This window comes from Anomaloglossus baeobatrachus, chromosome 6, assembly GCF_048569485.1.
Source record: "Anomaloglossus baeobatrachus isolate aAnoBae1 chromosome 6, aAnoBae1.hap1, whole genome shotgun sequence".
Taxonomy (NCBI): Eukaryota; Metazoa; Chordata; class Amphibia; order Anura; family Aromobatidae; genus Anomaloglossus; species Anomaloglossus baeobatrachus.
In genome coordinates, this window is record NC_134358.1 from 238,229,404 (window position 1) to 238,248,781 (window position 19,378).

The following is a 19,378-nucleotide window of genomic DNA, read 5'->3' on the forward strand; positions in this document are numbered from 1 at the left end:
ACACACACCTGCTGAGGTTACACACACACACACACACCTGCTGAGGTTACACACACACACACACACCTGCTGAGGTTAGACACACACACACACCTGCTGAGGTTACACACACACACACACACCTGCTGAGGTTACACACACACACACACACACCTGCTGAGGTTACACACACACACACACACCTGCTGAGGTTACACACACACCTGCTGAGGGTATACACACCTGCTGAGGGTATACACACCTGCTGTCAGCCTCCCTTTACATAAACTTGTGTTGGTCAATAAAGCTGTAAAGATTCAAATATTTACAACCTCGGCAGACAGATCAGCGGCCGCGGGTAAAGGGCAGCGCAGCACGAGGAGCGGGAAGACCTCACAGTTGCAGTGATCAGCGAGACATAATGCCACCCAAACACACAAGGAAGGAGAGAGAAACGCTATAGTGTGTAAAGCACGACCGGCAGCCACACTGTGCTCAGACCACGCCGTGCACAGCAGCCATCACTACTCCTACCGTAACGCCGTTCCTCGTTCTCTGTATGCGGCGCGCTCCTCACTGCACTGCCAACAACTTCGAGGGCGTGGTTTAAATCCGAGAGGGCGTGGTTTACACGCGGCCCCAGACGCACTTGTCTGCAGTACAGAGCGCCCCTGTGCTGTGCGGGAGGATCACACAGAGCAGCATCTTGCTGCAGCTCCCCCTCCCTGCCTCACTCGGTGGTGCAGGGCCTGTATCCTCTCTCCAGCCATCCCCTCATCTTTCTCCCCATTATTCCTTATCTGTCTGCTCATACCTATCGGCCCATATCTAGCTATATCAGTGCACCCATATCAAACAAATGGGATGCAGCAGTCACAACATAAAGCACTAAATTATTGCATTATAATGGCCTATGCTGTGATGTTTTGATTTATAATCTGAACCAAGTGCATCACATATTCAACCCCTTAACCCTTTCACGACCGGCCGATTTTTCGCTTTCCATTTTTTTTTTCGCCATTCTTTTTCTGAGAGACGTAACTTTTTTATTTTTCAGTCAATATGGGCATGTGAGGGCTCATTTTTTGCGGAACGAGTTGTACTTTTAAATGAAACCATCAGTTTTACCATATAGTGTACTGGAAAACGGCAAAAAAATTCCAAATGCAGAAAAATTGCAAAAAAAGGGCGATAGCACTATTGTTTTTGAGATATTTTATTCACTGTGTTCACTATATGGTAAAACTGATGTGTGGGTGTGATGCCTCAGGTCAGTGCGAGTTCGTAGACACCAAACATGTATAGGTTTACACACATATATATATATATGGGTTAAAAAAAAAAATCGGACAAAAGTGGCGCACGTTTTACGCCATATTCTGTGACTCGTAGCGTTCGCATTTTTCGGGCTCTATGGCTCAGTGACTGCTTATTTTTTGCGTCTCGAGCCGACGTTTTTAACTGTACCATTTTTGCGCAGATGCTACGTTTTGCATTTTGCGCAAAAGTTGTGGCGACAAAAAAAAACATCTTTTTGGCGTTTGGAATTTTTTTTCCGCTACGCCGTATACTGATCAGATTAATTGATTTTATATTTTGATAGATCGGGCGTTTCTGAACGCGGCGATACCAAATGTGTGTATATTTTTTATTTTTTTAACCCTTTAATTTTCAATGGGGCGAATGGGGGGGTGATTTGAACTTTTAGGTTTTTTTTGGTTTTTTTAATTTTTTTAAACACTTAACTTTTTTTTTATTTTATTAATTAGTCCCCCTAGGGGGCTATTGCGATCAGCAATCCGATCGCTATTAGCTATCTGCTGATCACAGCTATACAGCTGTAAACAGCAGATACGCTCACTTTCTTTTTCACTGTGCAGCGGGCACAGCGAAAGTGAAAGAAATTCATGTGTAGTACAGGAGTCATCACATGACCCTGTGCTACCATGACAACTATCAGAAGTCACGTGATCGCGTCACGTGACTTCCGGTATCTAGCGGTAAGAAAAAGTTTACCGCGATCGCGCTTATAATGGCGCTGTCACATATTGACAGCGCCATTTAAGGGGTTAAACGGCACGAGCAGATAACGATTCTGCTCGTGCCTAGTAGGCACACATCACAGCTGTGAAAATCAGCTGAGATGTGCGCCGATCGCAGCATGCTGACGGCGGCAGACCGCGGGCAGTAACGTTATGACCGCTAGGACGTAATTTTACGGCCAGCGGTCGTTAAGGGGTTAAAGGGAACCTGTCACCACATTTTTCCCTATTAAACTAAAAGTATCTCCTTCTGCAGCTCCTGGGCTGCATTCTATGAAGTTGCACCTTGGCCCTGACTCCCCTTCCAGACCACAAAAATAACTTTATATAACTTGGCCGTTAGGTATGCTAATTACCTGTGTTGGCCAGATGGGCGGGCTCATTTTCTGCCCTTTATCCCCCTCCTGCCACAGGGTACTGCAACTCCATTAGGGTGTAGTACTTATCCTGGGTCCAAGGAAGGTTGGTACTTGTTTCCACTCACATATACATAAAGTAACACTGGGTTGCCCTCCCCAATGGGGACTGGGCCAGGGTCAGATCACAGTAGGGGGGTCACTGAAGCGGTGGGTTTACAGGACGCCACCACACACCACACGTTCCCCAGATCCACTGGAACCAGGGACTCCGGGTCAGGGAGAAGCAATCACCAGGGGGAGTCAGGAGCACACAGTGGGAAGAACAGGTTGACCTAGTGAGAGAAGTGAACCAGCCGGTGGCAGTGACTGGGGGCAACAGCTCAGAACACACAACACAACAAAAAACAGGAGAGAACAGCTTCAGACACAGAGCAGAGCGGACGTGCCGCAAGCAGCTCTGTGGGCCAAGGCGTTCAACATGGTCGTTGGGGAGAAGCAGGCAGCTGCTTCCACAGAACCGGCGCTGTCGTGATACAGAATCCTAGGGTAGATATACTTCACGTTATCTACCAACTCTGCAAGGGTCATGGGGAGTGGCTAGAACAGTCACCGGACATGTTCCATAGAGTCTGCAGCCAAATAGCATATAGGATCCGGGGTTGAGGACCGGCCCCACAATGGAACAGCGCTATCAGCATACAGAACGGGACACTTTACTGACACCGGGGTACCCAAGTGCTTCACGCCACGGGGATCCAATACTTAGCACATCAAAGGAGGAGAGAGAGCTCACAGGCTGACCTACACACAGGATTTAACCTTTCACGTATCCTGGATCGGCTGGAGACCGATACTCTGGGGCAGCGCCTGAATAACTTGAGAGTAAAGACACCTGGAACCACAGTCCCTGCCTCTGCCTCTTTACTGGCGCCATCGGGGACTACTACCATCCCCGTCCGTCCTCCATCATCCTCCCCGGGGTAATCCCGCTCCGCCTGTGGAGAGCGATACCATCTCGGCTGCGACCCTCACCATCAGCCCCAGAGAGCAGCACCCGCAGCGGCGACCCATCCCTGACCGCGTACCACAGGTGGAGTTACGATCATAAAAGACTTTCCTCACCTTCACTACCAACCCCATCTTCACTCCCGTCCACCCTCTTGTACATCTTGAGGTCACAAAACTAGGCCAGGCCAGCCCGTGACGACGCACAGCATCTGCAACCCCGGCCCGTCAATGAATGTGTCGGGTGAAAACGACTAAACCACCACTCGACCCCGGGGTCCTACAGATGTGCCAATCAGTTATGCCCCTGGTGGCACTAAAAACTGTTCTAGAAAAACACTAGTGGCAGGGCAGGCCAGCACTTCAAAATCATAGGGGTACAGTTCATACCTTGTGTCCAGCTTGTATACCCAATAGTTGTACCGCACAGAGAAATCACAAAGAATGCTGGTACGGTCGTCTATGTACTTCTTCACCATCTTCCAAAACTATCCCTGCTTGTCAGACTACCCCGAGGCGCATCAGGGCCTGAGCTTTGGGAAGGTCTAATGGAACTGCTCCGGACCTTCGATAGTGTTCCCCTGCTTCTGTTGGACTGTGTGTGTGTGTGTGTGTGTGTGTGTGTGTGTGTGTGTGTGTGTGTGTGTGTGTGTGTGTAAATATTATAATTAAATAAATATCTATTTCTAAATCTATATCTATATCCTCATCTCTCCTCCTCGTTTCCCAAAGAACTATGACCTCTGCCGTCAGCCGTGTCAGATGCAAATATTTATACTTCTGCTGCAAGAAGGAGAGATGGAAAGTTTTCCTTGCAGTGTGGGTCTAGAAGGGTTAACAACCAGTAATCAGTGTTGGCCTAAATGCATAGAATGCGTAGGTCGCAGGAAAGACAGTGGGAATGTCGCGGGCGAAGGGGTGGGAACGCCGCTCGTCTGGAATCGCTGGCGCTCGGGTCCGGTGCTTCTGCTCCTCGGTGGCTCGAGCACGGGGCTGGACCCGAGGCTCGAGCAGCGCCTCCTCGCCCACGAGTGAAAAGGGGAGGTTTTTGGTGGGTATTTGGGATGTCGGTCGTGACGCCACCCACGGGTTGTGGTGATGGTGAGCACCACCGCTGCTAGTAACGGGGAATCCCGGGAGCGATGGCGGAGAGCAGCTGATTGTGTTGACCCCTCCGTGGGTAGGGGCTATTGGTCCCGGGGCCCCTGTTGGGGAGTAGGGAGGAGGTATAGGTGCAGGTGCCGAGGCGGGGAGGCAGCGTGGGCGTGGGTGCAACGTTGCGGTGCAGCGTGGTGCCAGATGGCACTGTTGTACTCACTCAGACAAAGAAGGACAGAGTCTCTGGTAAACCAAACGGCTGGATGGACGGGGCCCACAGCCGGCTGCGGTGTTCTCACTCTCCCCAGATGGGTTGATGGTGGCTGTCATTTTCCTGCACCTGTGTAAGTGTATTTGACTCCTATGGCTTCCGACGGGTAGTCCACTCCCCGGCGTGTACGTGTCGGGAGAGCCCGTTTGACCGCAGGCGCTGGCCCTTGGATCTCTGGCCCTTGGCGGTGGCACTTATCTGGACAAGTTGGGCTATTGCCTTCTGATGGGACTTAGGTGGGAATGAACCCCTGAGGTCCAGACCGCAATCAGATAATTTGACCTTTTCGGCGGCTCCTAGCCTAGTCGGGGTCTGAGTACCCTGCGTTGGTGCTTGGCTTCAATCTGCTCTCCGGTTCGGCACCGGCGGGCCACCGCCCGACCCCGGTCCTATGGTTCCGCTGACCTACACCAACTCCTGCAGACGGCCACCACCGTCTGCCGACCTTGCTGAACGTGCCTGGGCTCCAACCCAGACACCAACAGTTTTCACTCCTCTGCCTTTCACTGCCTACCACAAACTCCACTGTCTTTTCCCGCCTCCAGGCCTGTGAACTCCTCGGTGGGCGGGGCCAACCGCCTGGCTCCGCCCCACTTGGTGTGGACATCAAGTCTGTAAGGTGGCAACAAGGATTTGATTGACTTTTGTCACCTACCCAGGTGAGGGGGTGTGTGAGTGATGTTAGTGTACTGTGACCCCTGGGGGTCCAGGGCATCACAGGACAAAGTCAGTCATATGTGCCAGGCTCCCAACAGGCAAGACCTCTTGTCCTCCTCCTCTTCAACCCATCTATGTTGAAAAGATGGGATCAAGCTGGTGGGGAGGTAGTACCCTTCTTAGTGCAGGCAACTATCTCCTGTTCCTCCTCCTCATTATCAACCAATCCGCACTGAGATGATAAGATGAGGCTGGGTTGGGTAGTATCACCCTATGTACTTTCACCATCTCCATCTGGTCCACATGCAAAGCACTCTCTTTAACTGTGAGTAGCGAGCATTTGAGTAGAAAACAAAGTGATATGGTTATGCTGATTATGGAGTCATCACTGCTAATGATTTTGGTTGATTCCTCAAAGTTTTGTAGAACCTCAAATATCAGACATCCATGCCAACTCATCAGTTCTTATGTGCAGAGGATGACTGAATACCTATGGGCATACTGTATCTGGTATTCAACTGCTGCCCTCCGCTGCTCACAAAGCCTTTCCAAAATATGTAATGTCGAGTTCCAGTACATGGGCACATTACACACTAGTCTTTGAGCTGGCACTTTCAAGTGCTGCTGCAGCACTGCCAGAGTGGCAGCAGCTGTAACGGACTTGCGGAAATGGGCGCCCATGCGGAATTCCTCCACAAGTAGTCCAGGCAAATCTGGGTAGGTTTTTAGAAATTGCTCAACCACTAAGATGAGTACGAGGGCCAGACATCGTACATTTGTGAGCTTCCTAAGCTCCTGAGCTGCCACCAGGTTATGGCCATTATCACAAATGCGACCATGCCTAAGTGTAGGTTCAGTGACAAGAGCCATTGATCTGTCTGGTCTGTTATAGCTTTCCAGAACTCTGCGGCGGTGTGCCGTTTGTCACCTAAACAAATTAGTTTCAGCAGAGCCGATTGTCACTTCGCCAAGACAGTGCTGCAGCGCTTCCAACTTGTGACCGACATGGACAGCATGCTTCGTGATAATTTGGAGATGGAGGAGGGTGTGCAGTAGCCGGCGTAGGAGGTAGAGGAAACCCTGACAGAACTAGGGCCCACAATCCTGTGTGTTGATAACGTGTGTCGGTAACATATGTGCCGTCCAAGGGTCCGACTTGGTTCTGGCCTCCACAAAGGGTCACCCAGTGTGCAGTCAGGAAAATGTAGAAAATGTAGCGTCCTTGGCAACAAGTACTTGACTACAAGTCTGTCATTAAGAGGACCTTCCCAGTAACTGACTTGGTTAGTGCACAGGTGATGTCATGTGACACGTGCAGGTGTAAGGCGGGGAGAGCACACCAGGAAAAATAGTGGCAGCTGGGGAGAGAGTACCGAGAGACAGCCGCTATAAAAGGTTGCAGAAAGCCTTAATGTCCACAAGCCTAAATGGCAACATTTTTCAGGCAAGTAGTCTGGACATTTACCTGTTTAGGGTTTGTGCCTATGGGTATTGTATTTGCATTCCAAGACCTGGGGTAGGGACAGCTGAACTCTGTCCTGGGACAAAGAATCGGATCTGGTTGCTAATTGTGCTTGCAAGTGTGCAACAGGTGCAAACCGGGAGGTATCCACGACTCCATCATTGACAAGGGATTGGCAAGCACGTAGCACAGGGGAAGAGGCAGTGGTGTCACCCGCAGACAGATTGTGGACCCAGGCAGTGAGGCCACCAAGGTCGGGAGGTTTGATGACATGTGCCTAAGCATGCGGGTGATGGTCAGGCTGGTAGTGGTCATGCCCCTGCTGTTCTTGGAATGGCACACAGTCTGCAAATGACCATTTTTTTTTTTTTTTTTTTAAAAGCACTAGATTAGGGAATACCTAACCCTTGGCATGAGAACTTAGCGTATGGGTGCTATAGGGGAACAGTTAACCACCTTCTCCCTCTGGCCACCCCTCTTGCCTGGTGTGGTGCTACAGACACCACCCCCCCACCCCCCTTCGCTGCTGTCCTCGCTCTGTTTGACACCATCCCAGGTTGGGTCAGCGAGTTAATCATCCAACACCTAGTCTTCCACTTTCGCACTCTAGTCCTCCTGACTTGTTGACTTAACGTCACTTGTTGTAAACTGTCTCTTAGGCTGCTTTCACACGTCCGTTTTTTGCTGAGAGGCACAATACGGTGCTTTGCAGAAAAAAAGCAACAGGTTTTTTTTGCTGCCGGTTGCGTTTTTTCTGCATAAACTTGCATTAGCGCCGTATTGTGCCGCATGGCCTTGCGTCGTGTCTGGTTTTTGCTGGATGCGGCATATTTATCCCATGCGGCGGCCGGATGGAACGTTGCCTGGCACGTTTTTTTTTGTGCGGCGAAAAAAACCACATCGCGACACGATTTACAATGCAAGCCTATGGACGCCGGATGCGGCGTCCTGCTGCAAAAACCGCATCCGGCCGCTGGATGCGGTTTTTTGAACTGTGCATGCTCAGTATCAAGCCGCATCCGTCAAAAAACGGACGGGGCGCCTGGAAAAAAACTTATGCAACGGATCAGTTTTTTTCGCCACATCCGTTGCATAGGTTTTTGAGCCGGATTGTGCCTGATGCAAAAAAAACTGATGTGTGAAAGCAGCCTTAGTCATCTACCTCTTGAAACGCTAATTGCCATTCCCAAATGTCATCTTCTTGTGACCATGGCTGCTCAAATATTGGCAAAATAACCTGGTACGCCAAAAGACAGAAAATAATAATAGGGCAAAATAAACATCTTTATTGAATGTAAGGCGACGTCAGACTAGTAGTAGCAACAAGCAAACCGAAAAACAGACCAACGTTTCGGCTTAATTTAAGCCTTTCTCAAGGTCAATTTAAAGTAGAGTTGCAGATCGTTGTGGATGCAAGAACACAAATGTTTTGTGGGTAGTGGTTGCTTAGGAGATAAAATAATATGGTAAATATATGTTAGAGGACGGCGAAAGTAATCCTTATAAAGCCTGTTTCACACGTCAGTGAAAAATATGCATTTTTAACACGTCATTGAAAAACGCCTATGTCCCTCCGTGTGCCGTGATTCACGGCACACGTGGGTTGTCCATGTGCTATCCGTGATCTGTGTCAGTCATCCGTGATCGCACTTTGACGTATACTCACATGTCCCACTCCTGCTGTCCATGGTGCTGAACTCTTCGGCTCTGTTGTGTTTCCACTCCCGCTGCAGCTACTTCAAGGTTGCGGTGTCATGCATAACTGAATATGCAGGACCATAACAAACCGGCTCGGAAGAAGCAGCCAGCTGAGGCCGGAAACAGCATCGCTGGAGAAGGCGAGTAGTTGTTTTTTGTTTTTTTTTTTCCAATGTCCGTGTTTTTCTGATGTGTTTCACGGATCACACCATAGTGTGGTCTGTGGAACATCAGTGATGCCAGAAAAAAAAAAAAACGGACATGTCTTCGTGCGGCGCACACGAGCACGCGTGTACAACACAAGGAGACACGGTCAGTGAATAATCACTGATGTGTGCACAGAGCCATTGATTTTATTGGGTCTGCGTATGTCTGTGATTGACACTGACGTGTGAAACAGGCCTAAGGGAGAGGGGAATAAGTCCCTATCGTAGGGTACTTTATCTATAGCATGGAAAGCGAGATGGTGGTGTGTGAAGCTCAGATCTCCCTTTCTACCAAATTTTGCTCTAATTACGCCACTGGTAGTCATCCATCACATCTGAATGTTAAATAACCGGAAATGTTCAAGCTTGGCACCTCAGCATGATTCACTATATTGCCCTCCACCAGGAACCTTTAAAGGGCTGTCTGGTCTTGGGGTACGAGTCTACAGTCAATCTATGGAGAGAAACTTTTTTTTTTCCTAAACACAACCACATTTGGTAGTTTATTATTACCATCAGAGATGGGCAAATACTAAAATTATTTGATTATTCGAGTCAAAAATTGTATTAGTACCGAATAACTAATCCCAATGCAAGTCAATGGGAAACGCTAAAAAAAATTCTGGAGGACCTTGGAAGTAGGTCTGGGAGGGCTGTAAAAATGCTGAAATGGATGGAAAAGTGTTGAAAGTGAGTGTGAACAGCATGGGGAAGATGCCTGTATGCATTTCTGGCACACATTTGATTTCTAGGAATAATATTTCCAGTAAGTGCAATATTCCTGCTTTATGCCACATAATACTCTGAGTTTCCTTCACACTACTCAGGTCTGCTCATTAGATCTCATGAATAATAATCATAATAAAATAATAATAAATTATTTATTATTATCATTCACTTATATAGCACCATTAATTCCATAGTGCTTTACATACATCATCAACACTGTCCCTATTGAGGCTCACAATCTAAATTCCTTATCAGTAGGTCTTTGGAATTCACTATTTCCCCCGCCCACCCCTTCAAAGCGTCTGAATGGCTGCAGTCAGACCACTGGAATCTGATTGGTTACTCTCACTGTAGCTCTCTGGGGCAGGATGGGGAGTGTAAAATTAAATACAGTAACTTGAAAAAAATACGTACAGTCCAACGTATATTGTTACCCAGCGTAGATCAAATAGTCGGCTAAAGGCTGTGGCCCCCCAGCTTTGCTAGTTATTTTAACTAAGAAAATACAGGTGACCCCATGTAGCTTTAAATGATAAAATAAAAAGTGGCGGGTGGTCCCCCCAATTTTGATACTCTGCCAAGAAAAATTTGACAGCTGGGGGCTGGTATTCTTATGCTGGGGAGGCCCATGGTTATAGGGTCCTCCCCAGCCTAAAAATAGCAGCCTGCAGCCACCCCCAAATTTTTCATTAGATGCAACAATTCTAGTGCTTTACCCGGCTCATCCCGATTGCACTGGAGCAAAGGGAATATAAGGGGTTAATGATAGCTGTGATTTGTCAAAAAAAAAAACAAACCCACAGCGGTCATCAAACCAGAGGTTAGTATTGGGGAGGGGTCTATGAGAACTCCCATTACTAGCTAGCCCTGTAAGCAAAAATAATAAAAAACACACAAAAAAAAACTATTTTAAATAAATAAATGAAAAAAAAAAACAAAAAACAAAAAACAAGTACACCCTCTCTCTAATTTAGGAAACCCCAAAACACCCCTGCAGGTCCAATGTAATCCACACGAGGTCCCATGACGATCTCGACTCTGCTACATCTGAGGTTGCATTGCGCAGTCTTGTTGTGTCAACTTGACTGCTTACTGTGGCTTCAGGGACTGACTGACAGAGCCACAGCTGTGATGAGTGATGTTCTCAAGTTCATCTGAGATCACAGGTGGAGGTTCCCACGGTACACCAGCTGTGACCACAGGTGAACTGACCTGAGGTGAACTCAATGACCTTACCTCAGGTGAAGTTATTACAGTCAATGCCGGATTAGGCAATGTGTGCACATTAAGTATTTGGCTGCAGACATGTCTGCACCAAATCTGGATATCCTGGATGAAAAAAAGCAAAAAATAAAAAAATAAATAAAGACGCATGCGATTTTGGTGCGTTTTTCTTTGCCAGGAGATGCAGATTTGGTGCTGAAATGTCTGCAACCAAAGAAATATGCACCAAAACTGCATGCTTTTTTTATGTGGTTTCGGTGTGTTTTTCTGCTGGGTAATTGACATTTGGTGCAGAAAAATGCCATTATAGCAGCTTCCTTGTGAAAATGTTGATGTCCCGTGTACTTTAAATTCTCAAGAAATAAAGAAGAAACTGTTCATTTGAGCTGGACTTTTCTGTGTTATTAGTAATGGGGGATTGGGAGGTGGGGAGGGAGTGTCTCCTAGACCGACCCCCTCCATATTACTAACTTTGGGTTTGATGACAGCTGTCAATCCTTTATATTACCCCGATTCCCACCACTCCAGGGCAAATTGGGATAATCCAGCAAAATTGTCGCATCTAATGGATGCAACAATTCCACGGCGGCTGTAGGCTGGGGGGGCTCGATAACAATGGGCCTCCCCAGCCTAACAATAGCAAACAGCTGTTGGCTTCATCTTGGCTGGGCTTCAAAATTGGGGGGACCGCACGCCAGTTTAATATTATTTAAATAATTTAAAAAAAAAAAAGCTGCATTGGTCCCTCATACTTTGATACGCAACCTAGATAACGCGTACAGCTGAGGGCTTAAGCCTGTAACTGTCGGCTTTCTTTGCACTTGGTATCAAAATACGGGGACTCCATTTTTTCCAATTTATTTTTACACTTCACCAATGACAGACGCCTGCACAGAGGGTGGGTGGGGCAAACAGTGCAAATTCATAAGGCTTAACGAGAAGACCAGGAAATAGTGTGACAGGGAAACTAACTGTAGTCTCCTGCATTACTGAACAGAAGGTTTTTGGGGTTTTTTTCCACAGTGCCTTCCAATCACAGTAATGCCAGTAGTAAAGAGGCCTACGACACTACTGTGATTGGCAAGCAATCTCAGTGTGACGCCCTGCCCTATCAGGTCGTCACAGGGTATTGTGCAATCTGCCCTTCTGCAGGATTTCCATTGCCTCCTTTGTTACAGGTCCCTGACCTTTGGTGTTGCTAAGAACAAGCTAATCAAAATCCTAGGAACACTTTGCACCACACCCATCAGACACGCCAGTGGACAGCCTGAAGGGAATAGGGCTGGCCACTTGGGGGGGTTTGTTAAGGGGAGGTCAGGAGTGTAGGAGACAGTCAGTGTGAAGTGACCCTCGAGAAGAGAGGTCAGGAGCTGGGCTCCGTGAGCTACTAGGTGGCAGACGGTCTGGGCCTGGTAGGAACTGGACCCCGGTCGCAGGGGATCGTGACAAGGGGCACGGACTGTCAAGGAGGGCTGAGCCTTCAAGATCCGTTCTCCACCTGCTCCAAAATCGGGGTACTAGCGCAACGAGGGGATAGAACTCTTCCACTTCTAGTATTTCTAGTCCAGAAAATCCCAAGCAAGAACCCTGAGAGCAAGCTCACTCCGTTAGCCATACGGGTGAGAGGGACCCGTTTTAGTTTCAAGCTGAATGGGACCAAACACAGCAAGAGGTGCCAAGGTTAAGGTCACAGGCTAACAAGCAACACCAATGGGCACGGGACCCAGACGTGCTCCCTCCCTGCTGCGGTGGCAGCAAGAACTTTGGTTTACCATGGTTGTCAGCGTTATTGGACTGAGTACGCAATTAACCCCTACCGGCCCGATGGCACCTTCCCTCTACCAACACCGAGTCCGGGGGGATCCCCTCTACCCGTGGAGGGGTTAAACACCAGGCTGCCCATACCATCGCCACCAGGTAATCCCAGTCGCAGCGGTGGTACTTCACCCTTACCACACACCACGGGTGGTGTCACGGACTGTCCATACTATCCCCTGTACATACCCTTTTTTTTATTCAAGTGGCCGCATGACACCCCCCCCCCCCCCCCGGTTCCGGAGACCCCTCGAGAAACCCCGGATCCGGATCAGAGCAGCCCGGCTGCTGACGCGGAGGCCACACATCAGCATGTTTAGTGGCTGAAAATAAAGGTGCCAAACATGCTGGGAGGAGGGGGGGGGTCTCAAATCTAACAAGGGGAATACCAAAATACTCGACGGGTAACTGATATCGCAAATACTCATGCGGGCAACGAATAGTGGCAAGTATATTCACTCATCAGTAATTATTATTCCAAGATCTATTTCACTTTGTTCATGGGATAATACAGTTAAAAGGTTTATCCAGCTTTGGCTGAAATAATACTGAATACTTTTCTGGAATTGTTTAGCACTGGCAATTAATGCAATTCTTCATTTCTATAGTTTCATACTATTTTTTTCCCTACAAAAAAATTCAGAACATATATATATCTATCTTACCTCTATATCTGAAGCGGATTCTGATGAGTTTTTAAATTCAAACACATCAAATTTTTTTCTAAAAAGAAAAAAAAAACAAAATTAGATTTTAAGGATTCAATTTACTTTACATGTACAGTATTGAACTTTTTTGTGCTTTACACATTGAATTTACAACACCAACATGAAATACAAATTTTTACACGATGGCTGAGGACAAGTAAGAGTAGCGCCACAGCACCCCAGCAATATACACCCCCCTCACTGCAGGTAAAGTGGCACAGATAGCAGCGGTTGTTGCAGGGGAAAGGGACCGTTCCACTCAACGACCAATGAAACGATACATCCTCCTAAATGGCAGTAAAGTACAAAAGACAGCAGAGGAACGTGGGACGCAGGAAGCTTTTAAGATGGCGGAGGCTGGCCGGCGGTCTGGAGCGGTCACAGCTCAACACAGAGCCCAAGAAAGGGGGGATGGCAGTAGCAGGTGCAGCCACAGTTGTGATCTCACACAGGAGGGACAGAAAAGGTGGGGAGACAGAAATTGAGAATACCGGGGAGAAGGAATGACACAAAAGACAAGCACATGGGAGATTAATTACAAAGCACTTGCGCAGGAAGTTTCCAGGCATCAAGCCCCTGATATAAATCACATCCCTATCCAGGGTCGGACTGGGGTGTGAGGGGCCTACCAGGGAAATTGCCTCTAGGGGCCCACACTATAGCTACCATAAACGATTTTATTACTTGTACATTTTCGGCTTCTCTCAGTATAATCTGCGCTTACTAGCAAACTCTACAGTGCACAGAAGAGCCATGTCCTGTGCCTGCAGATAGCACAGGATTTCTTGTAGCCTCTTATATATTGTAGTTAATAATGGAATCTGTTATTTACAGTCAGTTGCAGTTTTTCTTACACACGGACATTCCTTGTCCTAGGAAAACCACCGAGTCCATCAGCCAAAATATATTCAAAGAAGTAGAACGTTATCCAGCATCTTCACATGGAAACATTTACTAACATTAATCACCCTCTGCCGCCATCTATCTGGGAAATCCGCTGTAAGGGTGCGTGCCCAGCCGTCCACGATCAGTGTTTGCAGCATGTTGGCTGTAGCATGGTTCAGCTACATCCAAAACGCTGCGTTGTAAGTACAAGCACAGTGGATGGATTTCTAGAAATCCCGTGCCCAATGTGATTCTTTTTACCGCAGCAAACACTGACCTGCGGATCTTCTTTCTAGACCGCAGCATGTCAATAGTTTGCTGCGTAATTGCATGCTCCTCCGTATGGAGAACACAAGTGAAAGACTGCAGCGCACTGAAGCCTGATCGTGGGTACAAGCAGCTGCGGTCTCCTGCGGAGGAGACCCGCGGCCCCGCAGGTCAGGACCCACTCCATGCAGAACACAGAGTCCTGATCGAGGGCACCTACCCTAAGAGTCAGTATGTGGAGGTGTGAAGCATTACCACCCAATACACTTTACCATTTGGAGACTGTGGTGAATATTTGTCTTCACTATGGTTTCCAAACTAGTGTTACATGTTGGATAAACCCTTCTCTAGTCCTGTGTATTCTGACAACACTGCTCTATAGACAGATCAGGCTTTTTTTTTTTTTTTTTTACATATACAGTATCTATAGTGTAGCTCCTCCTGTACTATCATCACATATAGAGGCCCCCTGAAAGGTAATTACATATAGCCTAAGATAATAGCACTGACACTGGGGGTACAGGATAATGACACCGACACTGGGGGTACAGGATAATGACACAGACACTGGGGTTGCAGGATAATGACACCGACACTGGGGATACAGGATAATGACACCGACACTGGGGATACAGGATAATGACACCGACACTGGGGATACAGGATAATGACACCGACACTGGGGATACAGGATAATGACACCGACACTGGGGATACAGGATAATGACACCGACACTGGGGATACAGGATAATGACACCGACACTGGGGATACAGGATAATGACACCGACACTGGGGATACAGGATAATGACACCGACACTGGGGATACAGGATAATGACACCGACACTGGGGATACAGGATAATGAGACAGACACTGGGGATACAGGATAATGAGACCGACACTGGGGATACAGGATAATGACACCGACACTGGGGATACAGGATAATGACACCGACACTGGGGATACAGGATAATGACACCGACACTGGGGATACAGGATAATGACACCGACACTGGGGATACAGGATAATGACACCGACACTGGGGATACAGGATAATGACACCGACACTGGGGATACAGGATAATGACACCGACACTGGGGATACAGGATAATGAGACCGACACTGGGGATACAGGATAATGACACCGACACTGGGGATACAGGATAATGACACCGACACTGGGGATACAGGATAATGACACCGACACTGGGGATACAGGATAATGACACCGACACTGGGGATACAGGATAATGACACAGACACTGGGGATACAGGATAATGACACAGACACTGGGGATACAGGATAATGACACCAACACTGGGGATACAGGATAATGACACTGACACTGGAGGGTTCCCTGAAAAATGCCCACAGGAAAAATGCCCACAGGAAAAATGCCCACACGGAAAAATGCCCACACGGAAAAATGCCCACACGGAAAAATGCCCACACGGAAAAATGCCCACACGGAAAAATGCCCACACGGAAAATCGCCAATTGCAGCATCGCAATGTTTCAGATTTATGATATTTGAGGTGCAAGGTGAGGATGTTCACATGATAGGTGATCAACTTGTGATTTACAGTTGACCTAGTGTAAAACTGCAAAAATGCTGAAGAACTGTGGTTTGTAGCAATAGTCTGTCATTATCAGCGATCGATAGATACAGTCTGCTCTCATCTCTCACTGATGCTGCCTTAGGATACTTTATACTTGCGTTGAACGGCATCCGTCACAATGCGTTGTGTGACGCATGTCACGGATACGTTGTAAATAGTGTGATATAATGTCACGCTCCCCGGTCCCTGTGGCACGCTCCCCGGTCCCTGTGGCACGCTCCCCGGTCCCCGACGGCGCTCCCCGCTCACCACTCCTGTCCCCGGTCCTCCTTTCCACGGTCCTCCTGGTCCCTCTCCCTCGCCGGCGTCCTCCATGTGTCCCCGCTCCAGGCGCCCCTCTGCATCACAGGACACTCTGCCCGGCACTCCTGCTTCTTCGGCGCCGCTTCCTTCCCTGGTATCAGGCACTCGGGCCTCGCGCATGCGCGTTAGGGCGTGCGGTCATTGACCCTCTCTTAAAGGGCCAGCGTCCAGAAACAGGATATTGGCTTGCAGGTACAGGGTAGAGGATTCTTCTTCCAGGTGGGCGGGGCCTGTTCTACATGTTTAGTAAGCTAGGAGTTTAGGTCCCCTTTTGCCTTGTCCAGTATTAACCCTTGTCTGTCTCGCAGAGCCCGTCCTACCACGCCAACCGGTCCTAACCATGACTGCTGCTTAACTCCTGTCGGTGACTGTCGGCTGAGGACTCCACCATCTTCTTCAGCCCGGACCCGGCTCCGATCCCCAGCTCCACGTGGTGACCTCCGCCCTCTCGTCCAGCTGGATCCAGTTCCACCTGTCATCTCCACCCGGCACCTGAACCAGAGCCTTGTTATCAGGACTACCATCTGGAACCCTGTGACCTCAGGGACATCTTCCTTCCTCTTTCCGGAACGGACTGTGCCTGTACAGCTAGTGCTTCGGCTACCGTGCATCAAGGCCCTCTGGAGGGGTGACCAGGGGTGACCCCTGTATAGGGGTTAGCTCCGGGTTGCTCCACTGGAGGAGTCCGGTGCACGGTCAAGTTTCCACCACCAGGACCTTACATATAAAAGGCAACAGATTCCTGTGAAATAACACGTTGCAATAAGCCAAGAGAGAGAGCCCCCATCATCACTGCACACACCCCGGCACTACTGCTCCCTTCATCACCGCACACATTACCTCAGTGACGTCCCCGCTGACAGCGTGACTCACTTCAGTTGCTGCCTGGAGCTGACAGAGAGCGGCGGTGTTCTATGGCCGCTGTCAGCTTCATGTAGCAGAGCTGGATGCGTCGCGGGACCTCGTGTGGATTACACCGGACCTGGAGGGGTATTTGGGGATTAAAAAAGTGGTGAAAGAGGCTAGTTTTCATTCTTTTATTCCAAATAAAAGTATTTTTTCGGGTGTATGTGTTTATTTAATTTCACTTACAGGTTAATCATTGTGGTTGTCTCAGACACCTGCCATGATTAACCTAGGACTTAGTGGCAGCTATGGGCTGCTGCCATTAACTCCTTATTACCTCAATTTGCCACCGCACCAAAGCAATTCGGGATGAGCCGTGTAGAGTCCCAGGACTGTCGCATCTAATGGATGCGGCAATTCCGGGCGGCTGCTGGCTGATATTGTTAGGCTGGGGGGCTCCCCATAACGTGGGGCTCCCCATCCTGAGATTACATTCTTCAGATGTGTGACTTTACCTTGGTTGGTATCAAAATTAGGGGGGACCGCATGCCGTTTTTTTAAATTAATTTATTTATTGTACTGCACGATATAGAACTCCCACCGGCGGCTGTGATTGGTTGCAGTGAGACAGCTGTCATTCAGCATGGGGGCGGATCTGACTGCAACCAATCATAGGCACCGGTGGGCGAAGGAAGCAGTGAATACTAGATGGAATAATGAGCGGCCGGAATTTTCAAAAGAGGAAAAGCCGCCGGAGCCTTGTGACAACTGTGCAGCATCGCGCCCGTGATCGGTGAGTAAGAGAGGGAGTGAGAGGGGGGAGAGAGACCAGGAGTGATTTTAAACGATTTTGATCGTTCTGCTAGACATGCTGAGCATGCTCAGTAGAACGTGACGGTATCCGTCAGCGGTTTCCGCCGCATAGCGGCGGAATCCGCCACCATAGACAATCATTAGACACTTTGGCGGATTCCAACAGAGGTGCGTTATTTTAATGACCCAAAAACCGCTACATGTAGTGTTTCCTCCGTTCAACGCAGCGTCAAAATAACGATGCAGCGTCATCCAGCGGATGGAACGCAGACACTTGTATTGACAATGCACTGTAACGCAAGTCCATGGAGAATAGCGCAATGTGTTAACGGACTGCGCTATTCTCCATAGCGGCGGATTGCGCTGAACGCAAGTGTGAAAGTAGCCTTACTCCTCCCACAAGCCTAAAACAGCAGCACATGCAGAACCAGCAGCAGTGTGATCCAGAGGAGCAATCACTACTATCTGTACTCACAAAAGCATCACTGTATTATCTGTTGAGTTACATGGGACTGCAGGTCACATCTAATACATTATCATCTCAGTGGGAGCCCACCAAAAGCAGGGTGCTGCTGGCAGAGATAGTTGGTCCTGAAATCCCCAAAGGCACAGCAGAAAGGCGAGACTCTGTCGCTTGCATGACCTTGTGTGTGTGCTGGAAATGTATGATATGTTTTTGCAAGGCCGCCATCAGGGCATTACTACTGTGACTGCTGTAGGGGGCCCGGTGAAGAGAGGGGGCCTGGACAGGCCAGGTGTAATTACTTAGCTTTGTTAAGCCCTGGGCAGGCCAGGCCTCCCCTCTTCACCGGGCCCCAGTCACAGCCGTAGCAAAGGGGCTCGCCTGTTTCAGCCACTGCACACACACACACTGCTAAAACAAGGCCGGAAACAAGGCGCATGGAGCAGAGCAGGAAGGCGGCGCTTCATCCCGCAGCCCAATGTGATGAGGTCATCACTCTGCGCCTCATCATAGTGCTGCGGGCAACGCGGAGGTGGCGAGGACATGGCATCCGGCAGGGAAAGGTAGGCGCTCGGTGAGCTGAACACTGCCGGGGATGGGGGGCGGGGGCGCCCCTGCCTTACTTTATCTGAGGGGTTGGAACCACAGCCCTGAAATGACCTTTTCTGTGCCCCCCGGGCAGATTCCCGGGGGCCGCTGTGCTCCGGTGCTTACATACAAATGTGGTTGGGACTACGTGAGCGGGTTTAGCTGTGTGCCTGGAGTCCCCCCCTCTGTTCTGTGCCTGCTCTCCAGTGAGGTCAGCCCCCCAATGCTGTGTGCCGCCCCCCCAGGGCTCTGTCTGTGCAGGCCCCCAGGGCTCTGTCTGTGCAGGCCCCCAGGGCTCTGTCTGTGCAGGCCCCCAGGGCTCTGTCTGTGCAGGCC

The 19,378-nt window shown here is 49.1% G+C and overlaps 1 protein-coding gene across 1 annotated transcript in view; it reads right to left on the bottom strand.

The window, feature by feature from the left end:
- Positions 1-19,378, bottom strand: part of SYCP2L (synaptonemal complex protein 2 like) — a 385,988-nt gene that overhangs the window by 314,803 nt on the left and 51,807 nt on the right. Inside the window, exon 10 of the mRNA XM_075316073.1 lies at positions 13,211-13,268. Within this exon, the coding sequence (XP_075172188.1) occupies positions 13,211-13,268 (58 nt within the window). The remainder of the gene's footprint in view (positions 1-13,210; positions 13,269-19,378) is intronic.